Consider the following 19,091-nt stretch of genomic DNA (forward strand, 5'->3'; position numbering starts at 1 on the left):
AACAAGCACCATCAACCCCCTCTCAAAATACACAGTCTTATGATTATGTGATTGTATTTGCCTACAGAGAGGGGATTTGTACAAACATGAGCATGCTCTCAACTGTATTGCTTAATGTGGACAACACTGCGCATTGGTTGAATACTTGATTGACACATACAGTAGAAGAGAAAAGCACAAAAAACCCATCAAAGATGAAAAAAATACAGCATGAAAACTACAGACAGTAGCTGTTTTTAACACTCAGTTTTACTTTATTAATTCATATGTTATAATTTCTCCACAGTTGGCTGATGGATTAATAACAACACATAGAAAAATATGTGGGACTGGCTGCATCACATATTTTTGACACCGCCGCCATTTCTCAACAAATGCTCTCTGCACGTAGATGGGCGATCCATAACTGCCAGTGGACACACACTACTGCCACTGAACCATAATTTTTCCTATTTGCAGTAATCTGGAGATGCTGGTTGTTCTTGTTACAAAATCCTAAATATTAAATCTTTTTCTTGTTGAATGGCAGAGCTATAAATAGTAATAGTGGTAAAAGTGACACTCAAAAGCTGCACTCAAACCAGTGATGGTAGACAGTATGAGATAAAGCTCCAGCTGTCTCATATTGATAAGAGCAAAAGGTCAAAACTGTCTGACATATGTACTTGTTTTTGTGAATCATACAGATAAATATGCTGAGCGTGGTCATCACCTGCATCAGTTCTGCATCAGTTTAGACTTAACCTGCTTTATTAAAAACATATTATGAAAAAGTGTCAAATTAAGAGTACACTACTTCATTATTGGCATTCAAATGACAACGAGACAGCATGTCACAGTGAACAATGTTATTTAATTGTACCAAAATGTGTACATGAAATTTGTTGAATAATATCTACAATTTCTTAGAACTCAGACAAGAAGGCGTCATTATTGAATGAAATTTGCATTTAACTTGTATCATCCGTTTTACTATAGGACACAGTGATTTTCTCTCTTCTTGTTTCAACTCAAGTTTGTATTCCCACGCAGTGAATGTTGGCGTTTCCTTTGTTAAAACAGCAATTTTTAGTGGGGGGACGCCGGAATTGAAACTACCCTTCAGGGGGCGTGGGGGACACCCCGTCAGACCCGCCTTTGACAGTACTAGATGGCCTTCTGATGCAATACCCCAGCGGAGGGTTCAACCCATACGAGCAGGATCAGCAGCGGTTTGCGTTGTTGCTTGGATACGAACGCAAAGGGCGGTGCATTTGGGATCAGTTTCTAAATGAAACTGCCATTACTCAGCGGACATTTTGGCTCTGCGCATTCTGTCTCGACACAGTATGACCTTCTCTGATGTTTGAGCCCGAATGACGCCAGTTTCCTTGACGCTGTTGAAGACGCACCAGACGTGAAAACAGCGCCATTTCTGTCGGCGTCCATGATAGCTATGCGACTGGAACAGATTCCAGAGCTCGAGCTCGGAACAGCAGCGGGAGAGAAATAGCCGCTCCCCTCTCGCTGCTTCTCTTAACTTCAGCCAACGGCAGGTACGTAAACCAGCGACTCACATGGAAGTTTTCTTTTCGCATTGAAATATCCTAGTTCCTACTCTGTATTTCATGCTTAAGCAGCTTACTGCTTTGCCTATATACGACGATATGACGCACAATTTTGAAGGGAAACGTCTGAAAGTCCTCTGTAGGCTACCGGGCAGGCGCTCCTCCTCCCCCTCGGTCACAACAACAAGCGTAGCTAACCTTATGTAATGGTTGTTTCGGTTTTAATAAAAACGCATCTCCGTTTTGTTTTGACTCTGTGCTTGCTATTTTCATGTGCCGTGTTACAGAAAGTTGCTCAAATGTTAGCGTGTTGATATATTTAATAGAGAACTGTCAGGTCTCTGTCACCGTATAGAAACAAGCTCCGTTTACCTGCTCACCACTTCAGTAGCGTTAGTCTTCAGATTTAAAAAAAAGAAGAAACGAACCAAATCAAACAAACACTTCGTTATAATTATGTATGCTAGGTAGTAGTCGCATTAATATTAAAATCCGTCTTATGACCAAAAATGAGAAGCTGTCGGCAGCTAACTTGGCTAACGGCTTATTAGCTAAAGGTCGGTGGTCAAGCTAACCTTGCTGTTTGACTGCAAAATGACTCTTATAGCATAAGTCTGCGCAACGTTAGCTGACGCCACAGCTGTTGGCTAATGCCAGACTAAATGGTATATTGGCATGGTGATGACATTTCTGACTAATACTAAATATTCTTCTAGATTTCCCTGTAGTTGCTTTGCCGCACTCGGTAGCTCAACGGCGTGACGTTAAGTCAGTTAATATTTGCGCTAAGTCACAATAAACCCGCTAAAGCGGCACGCATTTGTTTCTCATGTGGGATAATTTGAGTACTGTTGGATAAAGTTGGTCTGGTGTCGTGCAGTGAAAAGCTAACTGCCGGCCGGAGATGGTGTGCATTTAAGAAACAGCTGGGTTGGAGATACTGGTCAGCCATATTTAGTAGTTTTCGAGCTAGCTAACCTTTCGGCTGCTGTCCATCTGCACTTCTATAAACATTCTTATACATAAAGGTGTCGGCCGCTGGAATCACGTGATGACAAGCTCTAAGGCTTCATATCTCGACCTTTTTATGTCGTAACTTATAATATACCACCGCTGAATGACGAGCACTGGAGCCAATCAAATCGCCGCAGCCTCCATTTGCTCTTCACGTCGGTGTCCTAATCCACCGCTGCTATACGAGCCTTCCCCTGCTCACTGCCCGCAGTTACACTCAGCTGTTGGATTTGTCGCTAATACAGAACTTATTGGCGATATTAGTCATGAAACAATGCGGATGTTTTGTGATCGTGATACACAAAAGTAGTCAAACAGGAAGGATTTCTTCATGCCCTGCACTACAAACATGTTTCACTTTGTCTGTCACTTAAATGGCATGCAGACCTGAATAGCATGAGCATTTGAGAATTATGTGAAGGGTCACAGTCGGCTATATTTTGAGGAAATGCAACATTGCTTAAAACAAACCTTTTTATTCTGCTGAAAGAGATTGGGCATACTTGTTAAGATTTTATAGAAACAAAAAAAAAATTAAAGATTTGATTATCTGACACACATGCTACAATTGAACCTATTATAACATTAAATGCTCCTTTGTTTCCTCCATAAAATGCATCTTATATTCAGCTGAAAGGAGCAAACTTGTGTCTTCATGTATTTTTTTTAAATTTTATTTAAAAAAAGGTCCTGATTCACGCTGCTTTGCTATGCTCTCTTGCATTCTACATTGAAAATATATGTGAGAAACTTGTTTACTCTGTTTCAGGTTGTGCCGGTGAAGTAAGACGTAGCCACAAAATGGACCCCTCTGACTAAAATGCAAACACGTCTTGTGTTTTGCTCAGAAGCTGAAATCTATCAGCAGCATTAAGCCATGCCTGATGAGTAACATCCCCCCTTTTTGCTCAAAGCAATAAAAAAAAAAACAAAAACAAAAAAACATTCTACATGTCTCCCCATGTAGTTTGTACTGCTGGAGTGACAGCCTCCTCTTTCAGATAGGTTAATCGCCTCTGCACCTTTCTCCACCAACCACCCAACAATAAATACCTGTCATAATGTTGCTCTACCCAAGAATGGCCAATACCTGAGGTCCCATGCGTCCAGTGAGCACCGATTCAGACGGTCCTGCTCCTCCTGAGAACCTCTCTTGCCCCTACCCTCTTGTGGGCCCCCTGCCTGCCTCAAAGATGTCTCTGCTTCATTCGCTGGGTCCAGTGCAAAGCTGGCTAGGCCAGGAGCTTGAGAAGTGCGGGATTGATGCCATGATTTACACCCGCTATGTTCTCAGTCTTCTCCTGCATGACAGTTATGATTATGACCTACAAGACCAGGTGAGAATTCAGAAATCTAAATAAATTTTCTTTTACCCTAAAGCAATTATTTTCATTGCTGGTGTAGGAATAAAAATGTCTCGGAATAAGTCAGTTTGCCAGGAGAGGTTCACAGTGTGGATTTTCTTTCAACTGGCAATTGTACCACTGATTCAAAAGAGGAATCTTTTGAGTTTTGCTCTTTGCCTTTACATTTTAAAATGCTTTGTGATTGACTTTTCTTGGTTTGTGTGCGAAAGGAAAATGACATCTTCTTGGGATGGGAGAAGGGAACGGGGAAGAAATGGGGCAAGAGCAAGAAGAAGGGAGGGACCGATCTGAGTCTTGAGGAAATGAAGAAGCAAGCCGCTGTGCAATGTCTCCGCTCTGCATCTGATGAAGTAAGCTTTCTTCTACTTGGCCCTTGTAATTCTGCGGTTGTTCAGCTGTTCATTATGACACAACTTAGGCTTTATTTTTAATGATTTTATTTTCTGTGGTTTAAAGTGATGAACTCAAATCACTGTTGCTTTGGAACCTGATAAACCTGTCGGTGACTGTCACTGACTCCATTTTTTTGGGAAACTTGTGAATGAAAAGCAGTCTGAATACAAGAGACATGGTGGTGCTAATTATGTAAGGAATCTGTTACTGTAGTATTCTTGTCATTTGTTAAGGTGCAGTCATGCAGCTCCTGATTGATTGAATCGCAGTGGATAGACTGTGAATAAAGCTATGTCAGTATGTGAAGCCAAAGCAGTGTAAAATGGAGATCTGTATTGAAAATGCATAGTCACCTTTTTTGCTGGATGGTCACACCTTCTATTAGTCTGCACTAGAAGGGGTATATTACTGTCAGGAGTTAAGTTTTTATTGAACATAAAATAGTGCTATTCTGACTTCTAAATGACCTTCAAAATCAACATAATTTGTGTAAGGGGTTAAGGTATTACACAAGTATAAATTAGATTGCATTTCTATTTTTATGAAGGGGAAAAACAGCAGAAAAAAAATTGCTGGCATTTTCATGTATGGTCAGCTGTAGTAAGGGGTGTGTGCTTCAGCTGAGAATGACACAGTGTAAATAGCTGGAAGGAGAAAGGGGGAAGGATCTGCAAGGCAAGAGGGAGGAGTGTGGAGCTCCTCCCTGGGGACTGGACTCTGCACTCTATTTTTTAACTAGTACACAGTGCACGGAATTGCAGCAGAGTCTGTGGGTTGTCAGCTGACCAGCATTAGCACAATGATGCAAGAGGAAACACAGGGAGGAGAAAACTTTGGTTTCCTTTTAATGAAGTGGTATGGGAAGAAATTTTGTTGTCTGGGAGAATGAACAACAAATATGTGAAACTGTTGAGAAATGGTTGTTTTTATTTGTTTCACGCTCATTGCTCTGACTCCTTGGTTTAAGCTGGCATTTTAAACAAGTTGTTGTTTTTGTTACAGTTACTGTTTTTCACATTCTGTTCAACTGTTGAAGGAAGCAGTGTATTGTAACAGTATATGTAGCAACTGCACATTGTTAAAAACGCGTAAGTCAATTATTTATCGTTAGTGGAGGGGTTTTTTTTGGGGGTTTTTTTCTATCATTTTGAAAGCATTTCTGTACCAAAGCTAAATATAGAACAATTGTTTCTGAGCATGCCTGAGCTTTTGTAATTCAGTTGGCTCAAGTTATGTCCATCTTGTGTTTTTCATTCTTTCATTTGGGTAAGAGTAGTAGTGTTAGGAACACTGCAGTCTTATCTAAGGCAGGATTGTGCTTTTTTTGTTTGTTTGTTTTCTCCCATTTTTTGTCACACTTGCATGTTGCATTAAAAATGTTGCCTCTGGTACCCTTGACAGCAAGAACTGCAGTCATTGCTGTGGACAGCTTTTGGCCCACTCTTTGCTTTAATTCAGGCAAATTAGATGGCAATGGTTTTCACCAAGGAACTTTTCAATGGGTGCCATTTTTTTTCCCACTGTCTATTTTTTATTGTCGTGAATGCCGACCATGACTCAGGCAAGTGAGGCCTGCAGTGGGTCTTAGTGTAATTTTTCTAGGCTAGCCACTTTTGGGAAGGTTATGCCTTGTTCCATGTAAGAGAGGACTCTAGAGCCTCAAAATTACATCATAATATTCCAAGAAAATGTGTCAAATGTTCCAAAAAATTTTGAAATGCGTGGGAAAAATTACTGATCAACATTTTATTGATGCTTGCAGGCAGCAGGATTTATAAGTAAATGAAGAGCATTTCCCATCCTTTTTTTTTCTAGTAACTTATTATCATTTTCTCATTTTTACCTCTTGGCCTTAAAGGCTAATGGGATATCCTTGTCAACCAACCTGGTGGGTAGATGGGAGATTGGTGTGGACACCCAAAAAATCTGAGATTTTCAGTGACCTCAACCTCGGTCAAGTTTTCTGAAAACCAAATGAATGTGATAACTTGAATGAGACACATAGGATTTTGAAATTGATACCGTAGGTGTCAAATTTTTTTTTTTAGGATCAATTCAAATCCCAGTGACATTGACCTCAACGTTAAGGTAATAAGTCAAGTTTTCTAAAAACTTTGTGAATGCGATAACTTGAGAATGTTGGGGATGTTGGATTTTCAATCTACTAAAAATCTGGGATTTTGAATCTCAGTGACCTCTGACTTTGAGGTCAAGGTCATGTTTTCTGAAAATCTTGTGAACTCAATAACAGCAAACCTAGATGTGTGTGCTAGCAGGCTGAGGGGTAGCACTGGCAGTTGCCAGTATTTTTATTTTTTTATATTAAAATAACTGCTTAACATTTTTGTTTAGCAATAACGAAAGGAAATCAACCTTGTCAGACGTTTCAACCACCCCTATGTTGCTACCATGCAGCTGCATTAGTAATTTCCATTCAGCATTTGCTCTTCCTGTCCTACATATTTGAACTAGCGGGTGCTTCAACCACACTTGGTCAAATCATTTGTTTATATTTGGGTCATGCATTTCCAGCTGCTAGCATCCTCTTTCGTAGCCTGGTTGTACAACATGTTTTTATATCACGCAGTGAAATGACTTTGTGTGTCCATCTTCAGTCTTCAGCAGGAGCAATTTTTATTTATATATATATATATATATATATATATATATATATATATATATATATATATATATATATATATATATATATATATATATTTTTTTTTTTTATTTATTTATTTATTTTTTTTCCCCCCATTCATAGCTGTAGTATCCTGGACAGCATGCATCCAGACAGCTGTGTTTACTCTGTTTGTGGATAATGTCTCTCACCGTGGTTTGCTGGAGTCCCAAAGCCTTGTGACATGATGTAGAGTGTGTTGAGATGTTTTGGTCTACTTTGCCTTGTCAGATGGGTTCTATTTAAGTGATTTCTCAATTTAACAGGAACAGCACTAATTAGGATTCATTTGGCTACGGAACTTGGCTTTCTAAAATATTGTGGTTAATCACAGTTGATTCATAGTTTAACAAACGGGAGCAATTACTATTTTAAAAGAAGGACCGGCAGGGTTGGATGGCATTTTTTTTTCTTCCATCTGAATGAAATAATTAAAAAGCTATAATTTTTGCATTAATTCTGGTTACTTTATTTAATATTAAAATCTTCTTGTTTTGAACCATGTATGACAAATATTTTTTTTATAAAACAGTTTATATTGTTACTAAACAAGCAAGAAAACTGCAATATCTTGATAAATTTCATTGTTGAGATTTGCTGTCCAAAATTGGGTCGTTGTGGGAATTATTAAGTACAGTATAAAAATATGCATCTCTAATCTTTTTGTCTTTTTCATCTGTGCAGAACTCTGGAATTGAAAGCCTTGTTGAAGAGCTTTGCTCTAAACTGAAGGAGATCCAAAACAAACAGAAAGGTTTGATATCCTGTGTTATCAAATCTATAATCATTTCATTTAAAAACATTAAGTGATTGTTCTAATGTGATGTTTTGGTGTTTAATGTTTTGTGCAGAGGAAAAACAGATTAGAAGGAAATCTGATGGCTCTCAGTCTCCAGAACGTGTTGAGTCCCCCTCTTCAAAGGACCAGGTGGAAATGTAAGCTATATAATGTGGGCGTTTTCATCCAAAGTGTGTGTTTTACTAAAAAATAAAGGTGACCTTTTGCAGTTGTATTTGAATTAAATTGCATGTAACTCCCATTTCCTCATCTCTTATATCTGCAGGTATTATGAAGCCTTTCCTCCTTTGTCAGAGAAATCTGTTTGTCTCCAGGAGATTATGACAGTGTGGAACAAGGCTAAGGCCTGTACGTATTCAAGCTCCTCATCCTCTGCAGCCCCACAAACTAGCACAGACACCTCTTCCCCCAAAGATTGCAACAGTGAAGGCGAGGCTGCAAAGGAGCGAAACCTAGAGGCGTGTGGTACCATCACTACTGTAACCAGCGAGAGAGGCCAGCAACGACGAGGCAAGAAGGAGAAAGAAAACAGATATCACAGTGGTGCAACAGCAGAGGAGAAACCTACTGTCCACTCTAAGAGACAGATGAGACACAGATCTGAGGGCAAATACCGACCAAGATCTTGGTCTTCTGGCTCTAGTGAGGCAGGCTCAAGCTCAAGTGGGAACCAGGGTGACTCAAAGTCATCAAGAAGCAAGGCAGTTAGAATAAGGCACAAGTCCAGGGAGGCTGCAAAGAACAGGAGAACACGCAACAGTGGGCAAGTGAAGCTGCAGGTGAAGGTTCTTGATAAAGAAGAGCGAAGAAACACTGGAGGGAGCAGTAGTGGCACCACCGGTGGCACTGCCAAGCAACCACAGCCTTACAAAAAGGGGAAGAGACCGCTGAAAGAGATTCGTAAAGATCCAGGCTGGGTGGAAGCAAAAGAGTCCGGAATTGAGGCCAGGAACAGAAAAGAATACATGGAGGAGCCACTTTGGTACACTGAGCCCATAACAGAGTATTTCATACCTTTCAGCAGCAGAGAAAGCAAGCTGGAAACAAAATATCGAAGCAAGGTAGATTCTCCCGGTGGCTTTTCCTTGTCAACCAACATGGAGAGGCTGCCGGAGAGAATCCAGGGAATCTACATCGCCAATGAGTACCAGAGAGCATACCTAGCAGCAGGCTCATTTGTGGATGGGCACTTTGTAGAAGGGCCTGGCGAAGCAGACGATGAAGCTGCTGAACTCACTGGGACCTCAAGCTGCCCTCAGCCAGAGGATAGTAGAGATTTAGATGACAAGCATCTGTCTGAATTCACTCACTTCTATGAAGTAGATATTTATCAATCCATATTGGATACTAGTGCCTCAGATTCAATACAAGAGAGTCGGATCTTAAGCATGATTCGACAGAAAAGCAAAGAGCAAAGAGACGTTGAGGCAGAATGTTGTTTAGTGTTAGATGGCCTTGAGCAGCAAGGGAAAAGTGCAATGCAGGAAGCTTCAGGATCTGTTGGATATTTAATGGAGGATCTTGAAAACATGGCGCAAGTTTGGGGATGTTATTCACCATCTACTTCAGAGGATATAGATGGAGAAAGCTTCATAGGAGACTCTCCCATCCGTCTCTCTCCTCTCCTCGATAGTGTTTCATTCACACTGAGCAAACTGTCAGGACATCTGGAGGAGTGCCCCGTTCCTGAAGCCACCAGTGAACAATCCTGCTTCTCTCTTTTCGAGCTGCAGTACGACAGTCCTACTTTTCCTTTTCCATGCGACTCACTCACCGTTGGTCACGAAAACAACACCGATTCTAGTAGCTGTCTCGACCTACATTCAAATAAACAGTCTCGTTTGCTAATATGGACCAAAAATAGTGCCTTTGACGAAACTGAACACTGTTCCAACCTATCAACGCGAACGTGCAGTCCGTGGTCTCATTCGGAGGAGACTCGTTCTGATAATGAGCAAGGAAACGTTCCAGCAGAAGATGTTGCTCAAATTGGCAGTGAAGAGATTAACTGTATAATACCTCCTCTGACTAGTACATATCTCGAGGATGAAATCTTGGATTTTTTGCAAGAAGACTCTGGCCGTAAGTGTGAGGAGGTCAGTGTTAGCACAGCATCCAATCAGACCTTCACCAAAAAATCTAAATTGGAGTCCATTTGTGGTATAGCTTTGGAAGAGGACGAGAGTAAACAGTATAGCACCGGCATGTTTTCGGACAACACAAACCAACAGAGTGATAACTACACCTCAGGGATAATAAAAGACATTTGGACTGCAATTGGAAACAGCAAATCTGTAACGTCACGTCAAAGAGCAGAAAAATCCAGTGAGGGCCTCTTCTCAGAGGAGTCAGGTGGTTACTGCTGCAGCTGTCTGGAGGTGCATGCGAAAGGAGCTCCAATTCAGGGACCTCAGAAAAAAGCAGTGCAGCGGTCAGAATACCACCTGTGGGAAGGCAAGAAAGAAGAGCAGGACTTGGCCAAAAACAAACTCTCCAAGTTAGATGGTGCTGGGGATTACATGACTCCGTCCAAGCCCTGGGACTTGAACTCTGACAAGGAAAGCACGTCGTTCATCCTAGGAGGGGTATATGGAGAGTTGAAGACACTAAGCGGTGATAAGAATTGGGCTGTTGTGCCACCAAGTAATGCCCAAGATAACTTGCTGCAGTGCGCTGCTGTAGCTGCATCTGCTTCAGGCTCAGATATGCTCACCATCACTGGCACTGATGTGTTCATGAACACAAGCAGCTGCTTTGCACCTGGGCACAGGCCCCTGTGGAGGCCACTGGTGTCCTTTGGGCAGAGTGACCAGGCCATTAGAGGAGGTGGCGATGGATTGAATAAGGGATTTTCTTTCATCTTCCATGAAGATTTGCTTGGATCTTATGGAGGCCTGCATAGTGAGGATCAAGGTTTAGAATACCCATTTGCATCCTTCAACCTGAACAGTCCCTTCTCTCAAGTCCTTCATGTTGAGTGTTCCTTTGAGCCTGAGGATATGGCGTCATTCAGTCCAGGGTTCAAGCCAAAATCTATTCTTTGCTCAGACTCTGAGAATGAAGCTTTTCACCCTCGAATATATGGCATCAATCGGACACAGTACAGGGCCATTCGTATTTCCCCCAGGACCCATTTCCGACCAATATCTGCCTCTGAGTTGTCCCCTGGTGGAGCGAGTGATTCTGAGGCTGAGTCTGACAAAGAGGAGACAAGTTTTCCCATCCTAGCACCAGTTGACGTCTTCGATGATCCTCAGGCAGACCTGAAACCTTTGGAGGAGGACGCAGAGTGCGAGGGCCCTTATTATGGAAAGTCAGAACTGGAATCTGGTAAATTCTTACCCAGATTAAAGAAGTCTGGCATGGAGAAGAGTGCTCAGACCTCTCTGGATTCACAGGAGGGCTCCAGTACCCTCCTGCCAATCGCTGAGCAAGAGATTTGCTTAGACTGCAAAACAGCAGCAGCTGTTACCAGTGCAGGTGGACAGACGGACACTTCAGTCACCAAGATTCAAAAAGACGAATCTTCAGGAGAAAAGCGGTTCTGCTCGTGTTCACCAACTGGTCACATTCCCAAGTATGGGATTGCTTACGACTTTATTGGAGATGTGGCAGAGGTAAGTCTTTATTCAAATGATTTCTGATTGTCAATTTCTACACGGTGTTTTGTCATTTGCTGTGAAATCAATCTGTTGGATGAATACGGATTTAAAAACAAACAAACAACTAACTGTGTATTTGTTTTATTTAGTTCTCTCTGTTAAATACAGGTGAACAGGAAGGAACTGGGAACCAGCAAGATGAGTGCTGGTGGCAGAACACAACTTGTTCCCCCCTCTTCCCTGGATCTCAGTGCACAGGTAAAACTTGGAAAACATTAGATCCTTATCTTATTCATGCCATTATTGTGTAGAACACATGAAACAACTTTTTACCTCTCAGCTGTAAAAGTCTGATGGGGTATAGTCATCACCCCGTTGGTTGGGTGGGTTGCGTGGGCTGCTAAGTTTGTGTATAATTGAGAATGAGGCCACGTGGACAAGTTTGAATCTCAATGAACTTGACTTTGAGACAAGTTTTTTGAAGATCTTGTACAGGGGATTTTATTTTTGGGAGATTATTGGAATTAAGTTTTTCTCTCAGCATATAATTGTCTGCTTTACCGAAACTGTAGTTGTTTCTTTTACAATTTTGCTACTCTGGTATCTAGAGACATTCTGCTTGTAGCATTAGTCTAGTCTAGTTCTAGTTAAGAATCTGACCATTTTTCTTTCTGTCCTTCTCCAGGGAGCAGCAACATTTGAATATTCTACCTGTTGCAGAGAGGAAACCTTTCTTCCTCTCCTTTTGTGACTGGACCTCTCTACCAGCAATGATTCAGGGTCATCTCAGAGCTGGAAAACCTAATTTAGGCTCATTTTTTTTCTGAGACGCCCCTCCAAATCCCACAATGCATAAACCCTGTTGGTTTTCATTTTCTAACTTTAAAAAAGGAGAAAAAAAAAAAAGGAGAAAAAAAACCTTGTGTAATCAACAATCGGATCAACAAAAATAGGAAAATTAAAAAAAATATGTTCTGTGTTTGAGTGATGCCATGTGCGGATGTGCATTTTTAAGCATTTAGGCATTTTTTTTTTTTTTTTGAATTTGTTTGGGTTGATTCTTTTGTACACTGGTCCCTTTTCAAGTCTCACAGTTATCAGGAGGGACAATCTTTTGTTCTATTGTTGTCCATTTTGTTACCACCATTTTTGCTTTTTGAATTAGGTCTCTGGTAGTTGGTGGTCTTTGAATGGTTGTTCGGTATGTTTGTCCAGCCTCACTCCTCCTTTGTAGTTGTGTGAAAACGACTGCTATCGCATCCTCTACTTACAAGATTGTGTTCAGAAAGACGATACAACATTTTTTTTTTTTTCTTTGAATGACACCATAAGACTTTTAAGAGTTCAGTTTAAAAGTTTAGTTTGTTTGGATGACTTTCTGAATGTGAAGTAGAGAATGTGTGCAGCTTCATTCTGAATCTCTGTTCCCCATGTGAGAGATTTTTTTTTTTTTTTTTGGAATGGTGATAGTCTTTTTAGAATCCAGCAGTAGATATAGTGTGGTTTGTGAGTCGCAAAAATATTAAACAAATGAATAAAAATAAGGAAATCAAATGAGTTTTTTGTTTGGCAAAAAATACTAATAATCTACTTGAAAATGCAATGCTGTAAAAGACACTGGGGGGCAACGTTTGATTTGGGGTAATAACCCATCATGATAAGACATGACTACAGTCTTTGTTTTCTTTTAATGTTTTGTTTTTCTCTCCAGAGACCTGCATTGCAATTGAATGAGATATGTTGTTGTTGTTGTTGGTTTTTTTTTTTTTGTGTTTGTTTATTTGTTTATTTGGGGTGGGAGGTTGTGTGAGAGAGCGTGTGTGGGTTGTTTTTTTTTTTTTTTTGGGGGGGGGGGGGGGGGTCTCTGTTTCTTTTGTAATTTTAATGGTACACACTATTGGTGCTATAAATACGTTCAAAATATTTTGAAGTTGCAGTTTTATTATATGACTCTTGATTTAAAGATGACAAAAATTTTATTTGTTGTCCCTCAGATAACCTATAAGAAAATTAATAGAAAACTTGCCCTTCCTAGTTAATTTGGCTGGATTTTTATTTTAATGAAACCTATCTGATGTCTTACTCTCCTGTAACAGCAGAAGGAGAAATACTTGCAGGTAGCATGTCTTCATTTTCTATCCATCCTCGGAAAGGCCAAAACTGGTTCTCCCTGCTGCAGCTAAACAGATTGATAGCAGTGTAAGTGGTGGGGCAAATGTTCAATCTAAAAAAAGGCGTAACTACACTAAGGTACAAATGCTTTTTGTTCTCCATATGGGTTTTGTTTTTATTTTATTTTTATCTTTTGGTGTTCACTATATCATGTTGAAATGAAATATTAAGTAATGTCAGTGTGTGTGTGTGTGTGTGTGTGTGTGTGTGTGTGTGTGTGTGTGTTGACATAGAACTTGTGAAACTACTGGTTCAGAATGAGTGGTTGTTGATTTTTTTTTTTTTTTTTTTTTTTTTTTTTTTTTTAAATATGTGTATGGTGAGCTTCACCTTCATTAATTTGGCCTAGCTTGAACTAAAACCCTGATCCAATTGGCTACCAATTTGTCGTGGCACATGTGCCTCCCTGTGTGACCTTTGCTTTTGAAACCCCAAAATATTTGCAGATAAGCATGTTTCCTAAAAGGTGTTTTTCTGTCTGATCTTTTATTGTCTTCTCGTTTGAGGATAGTAGCAGTGTGTATATATTCTTTTTATTTTCATATTTAATTTTTTTTTTTTTTGTTGTTGTCATATCATACCCCAAACTGAAGCACAGATTACCAAAATCATCCCTCTGTCATGGGTACATGTCAGCAGTGTACACAGTAATGCACTGTCGCAGGTAAAGGTGTTTTTATTTTGGGCATGGCTTTGACATGGCTCTGTAGAAAATTAAGATTTGAAGGTCCAAAGTTTTAGTCCAATGCCGCTTGATTTTAAAAAAGGGCCCCCCAAGTAGCTGAATGGAAGGTACTTAACTTCAGGGTCTTGTCACCTTTCTTTGAGACACTCAGGAATTTTTTAATATAAGCATACTGCATAGTCTACACTCAGACCTGTGGCAGTGCATTGATGCATCAATGTAAAACATTTTCTTCAAATGTTGAACAAATTATTGACAGGAGTTCTTTCCAAACAGCAGAGGTGACTGTCATTAATTTAGAGCTGTAGTTTTAGGAAGGGGGGAAAAAAGAACTAAGCCATTGTAAATTGCATAAGCAATGTGGAAGGGAGTCCCACGAGCCCCAAGTCCTATGCAATACCTTGGCGCATGGAAACATTGAAGAGAATATGGAGAAATGTCCTTTAGTTACTTTTGCATGTGGATCGCTTTTGAGTGAGGAACACATGGGACAGAAAAAACAAACTTATGGAATGTCTCTAAAAATACAGCATGCAAACATCACACTCCATCTTTTTTAGTTGGATTATTATGGGTAAAAAAAATAAACTTACGAGTGAGGTTAAAGTGATTGAAAGAATGCTATGACTGTGTGTGTGTGTGTGAAACTGTCAGTGAATGTGTGCAAGAAATCACAAAAAACACTTACTTGGGAGTTCTGTATTTAACTCTTCCATTTTGATAGGCTGTGTTTGAAACAAAACGTGACGAGTAAACGCATTCAGAGAGGGTTTATGTGTTCGGAGAGACTTCTTACAAGCAAACTTTCAACTGCGCTGTGTTCTGAACAGCATATCCAGCACAGAAAACCCAAGTTTTCCTCGTCTGTTCATTCCCAAGTAGATGATGCTCCTTTGCCCTCCCTCTTCTCTATGTTCCTGAACCCTATGTATCCTGCGTAGCTGTGTTCTTATTTCATGTTCACCCTGAGTAAATTATTTTTGTTTCATTGTGGATTTTCTTAACACATAATAAAGGATTAAACCAAAATGCAGTCTGTAGGTTCCTGTGTCTTTGCATTATCTAGAGCAGGTGTGGGCAATTCCAGGCCTCGAGGGCCGGTGTCCTGCAGGTTTTGAATCTCACCTTGGGTCAACACACCTGAATTAAAACGATTCGTTCGTTACCAGGCCTCTGGAGAACTTCAGGACATGTTGAGGAGCTAATTTAGCCACTTAAATCAGCTGTGTTGGATCAAGGAGCTGTGTTGGACTCGAGGCCTGGAGTTGCCCACCCCTGATCTAGAGTGTTGAAAGGAAATAGGAGCAGCGTTACATTTTAGCTCGTCAGCCTCACGGTGACACTAGAGAGCAGGTGAGGCACTGCCAACTGCTTAAGTATTTATAGCACATGTCAGACTGCAGCTTTTATTCTTGCGGACAATGTTTTTAAGATCCTGTATACTTTTGTGTACCAAAGGTGGTTTTCCAACACATTATTAGCTGGTTTTTGAAAGGCTAATATAACAGCAACAGCCTTAAATAATTTATCCATTGCACTGAAGAATTGTGACTAAATATTTAACATTATGAGATTATCCACACATACACATTAAGATTTTATATTTCTAATGTAACAGAATAAAATGAATGTGATGTTTGTGGTTGTCAAACAAACCCAATGTGTGTTAATAAGATGACCAAACGAGATAAATGATTATCCCATGTGTGAGTGTTGCTTCTGTCAGACTTGATCTGTGCCTTCTCGTTAAAATGGTGGAGGCTAGCGACATGGTGGGAGGGGTTACACCACAACAATGCAGAAAACAGGTTGATATTCCTGAGCATAGCATTTAAGTGTAGCTTTTTATAATATTGATGTCTACAATCAAAATAAAAGCTTTCATTAATAATAGTAGCAGTAATAATTAAAGTTCACTATATTACTTTATTATGATTATGCATTTGCTAACAATTTACTATGTACAGAAAACATGCTGGCATATTAGATGCCGAACCACTTCATGTGGCGGATGAGTAGCTCCTCCCGGGTGGCTGAACTCACCTTATCTCTAAGTGAAAGGCCAGCCACCTACACTTTAGATTAATTTTGGAAATTGCACTTAATAAAACTGCAATCCAAAAGTATGGACACACTTAATATTTTAACCTTGATATTTTTTGAGTTTGGATGAATAATTGCTGCTTTGCACAAAACTTTTATTAGTAATTAGAAAATCTGTTGTAAACTTATAAAACAAAAAGACGAGTAGGACTTCCAGATATTCAACAGTGTCATATTACTTCATATTAATTCTAGCTATCCCTTATTTAGACCTATAAATATGTAACGGGAATTGGGAATAGCTTGAGAATTAATGTTTATAAGAAAATATACACTTAAGTAGTTGATGATATGTTACAATACAATCCAGAATTCACAACCATGTTTTACAGGTCTTTTGTCAAGTTGTGCGGATGCTACAGAAGAGTTGGGATATGAAAATGTCATGGTGTAACCAAAGACTGGGTTTTCTATCAGCAGAAAAAAATATTTTATTAAGAAAATATTATTTTGCTACTAAAATATTTATTTAAAACAGAGGTTTGTTGTCACTACAGGATTTGTACAATTAAAAATACTACCATCAACTTTTTATTTATATGGCCTATAAAGGAATGCCACCCAAAATGGTGTAGACATATAGGAGATAACTCTGTACATTATTTTGTGTCATAACAATTATACATTTTCCCAGAGCTGCTTCTGTAGAATTCCACTTTATTTATACAGAGTATATCTTCTTAAAAGTTTCAGGCCTATAGCACTTCTAATGACAGTTTTCACAATTTGATAAGCAGGTGCTCAGTTATTATAGCAATTTGTGAAATTTCAGTTTACGATGCTATTGAATATACTTCTGTTGATATTGGCTCAATATGGTTTTAATATGAACATACATTTAATAAAATGTGTTTGTAACATTAACCCGACTTTAAAAATGTTATTTAATTGTTTATTTTGGGAGGACTACTCTTCTACGTCATACAACCGTCTATATTGTAGAAGTAACATACGGTCAGTGATATAAATAATAAGCCCGCAGGTTGCGAAGTCGATTAATAATGCCTTCAGGTCCAGACAGGTGAACCATCGACAGGGAGCACTCTTTACTCGATTAGACCGCACTCTCCGTACAAGTTTGTTTTAAAATGGCGGCAGAAGCATCGACACAGGTATGAAATCTTAACGATTCCGGAGAAACTTGAGAAATGCGCTTGTTTCTATGATTCACAAAAGAGCGGAGAAGCACTTCCTGTCCTGCTGTGATGCCGGGAAGGCTAAACCAACATGTCTCTCTCATTTTAAAAAGTGTTGGTTCCATTTGAGGAAGCGCTCGTGAAATTAGTGAGTTGGCGTCAGCGGCAAGTGCACTTGGCGAGCAAGTGCGGTTCAACACGGCGTTTGTGTGTTCACTGGCCGCATTCCGACTGAATTCCGGGGAATTTATTCGACAACAAATGAGCTGACTTCAGTGCTGTTCGTTTGGCCGAAGCTCCGCTGAGGAGGCTGGGAGTTGATGGTGGTGCAGCACTAGTCACAGCATCATCATGGACCACTCCGGCCAGCGCCTACCTGTCACCCACCTGTAGCTTTAACCGGCAGCATGGCCAACACGGCCCACGACACACAGGACCGGAGGGAGAACCACTGTGGTACGTTACTGTCGAGCACGGTCTCAGTTCTGTGTATTTATCGCGGTTAGACAACATGACATGTTCACCGTGACCCTGACACTGAGTGTGCTGCCCTCCCTGGTGACGTATGTCACACCAAACTACATTAGAAAAACTTTTAAAAATCAAAACTATGTAATATCGCGAATTTACACAGATGTTTAACTATGACCAGTTGAATAATTCGTGTTTTATAGATACGGGCATGAATTCGGCATAGATTAATTATACATTAAACAGCACTTGCACTTTTTATTTCGTCACATATCTCAAATATCAAGCGTCACTGAGTGAGTTTGCAAATTGCTATGGCTAGTCTTCAGTTCTGCACATCATTTCAGAATAAATAAAACTTGAACTTTCATTCAATTTTGTAGAAAGTGATATTGGCATGGAATAAATATTTGTAACCACTCCCGAAAACTGGAATCCTCCATATACCTGACACAGATATTTGGAATTGGGTTATGCCATAACACGTGATGTGCTTTTAAACAAATGCAGGTAAACTGAAAACTGGCTCCATTGCTTGTGAAAGTGTTGGCCCACTTTTCACAATTTCTGCTGTTAGTCAGGGATATAGTGGCGTAATATTGCATTTCCTTATGGTGTCCATAGAGTCATCATATCATGACTTGAAGAACCAGATTTGTGTGTGTGTGTGTGTCTGTGTGTGTATTCAAATAGGCGGCTAAGTTGGGCAGACAATGAAGGCAATCTTGTTGTTTCTGTTTCATTACTTTTACAAGAACAAAAAAAACTCTGGTGCGGCCGCATGCTTCACAGCTTTTACATTTCAGTGCTTAGCTGTTAAGACCTTTTAATATTTTCAGAATACATAGCAGTATTAATAATAATGACCGTAGGGTCATCATCATTAATTTTGACATTTGTTGGTGACCTCTCCTCTACTTGTATTTTGATTTCTACAGTGGCACAACCTGTTGCTGTGTTTTGGGACAAAGTCTGCCTGGCTCACATGACTACCTGCAGGTCAGGGTTTAGAGCTTGGGTAAAAATCTGGCTTCGTGTGTCAGTGCGTTGGAGAGCACTCAACTCTTTTAGGGTTTTGACTTTGAAAGGGTATTTATTTTTACTGATTAGGGCGTGGTTTGT

At 39.9% G+C, this 19,091-nt stretch overlaps 2 protein-coding genes across 5 annotated transcripts in view; both read left to right on the top strand.

Moving 5' to 3' along the window:
- The first annotated feature begins 958 nt into the window (after window positions 1-958).
- On the top strand, window positions 959-15,288 carry kiaa0232 (KIAA0232 ortholog). Its single transcript, XM_024799968.2, has 8 exons — window positions 959-1,535; window positions 3,331-3,898; window positions 4,138-4,278; window positions 7,686-7,755; window positions 7,853-7,937; window positions 8,066-11,417; window positions 11,552-11,660; window positions 12,088-15,288. The coding sequence occupies exons 2-8, from the start codon at window positions 3,662-3,664 to the stop codon at window positions 12,102-12,104; spliced, it is 4,011 nt and encodes a 1,336-aa protein (XP_024655736.1). The 5' UTR covers window positions 959-1,535; window positions 3,331-3,661; the 3' UTR covers window positions 12,105-15,288.
- A 173-nt stretch (window positions 15,289-15,461) lies between these two features.
- The window catches only part of tbc1d14 (TBC1 domain family, member 14), a 44,793-nt gene continuing 41,163 nt past the window's right edge, over window positions 15,462-19,091 (top strand). The window contains exons 1-2 of one of the 4 annotated variants that reach the window (XM_004567068.5): window positions 17,399-17,474; window positions 17,612-17,954. In XM_004567068.5, coding sequence (XP_004567125.1) covers window positions 17,906-17,954 — 49 coding nt within the window. In that variant the 5' untranslated portion in view covers window positions 17,399-17,474; window positions 17,612-17,905. Of the gene's footprint in view, window positions 15,613-17,384; window positions 17,955-19,091 lie in introns of those variants that run through there. The other 3 variants (XM_004567069.2, XM_076881968.1, XM_076881967.1) reach the window with 3 other exon arrangements.

The sequence above is a fragment of the Maylandia zebra genome, linkage group LG3, assembly GCF_041146795.1.
Source record: "Maylandia zebra isolate NMK-2024a linkage group LG3, Mzebra_GT3a, whole genome shotgun sequence".
Classification (NCBI taxonomy): domain Eukaryota; kingdom Metazoa; phylum Chordata; class Actinopteri; order Cichliformes; family Cichlidae; genus Maylandia; species Maylandia zebra.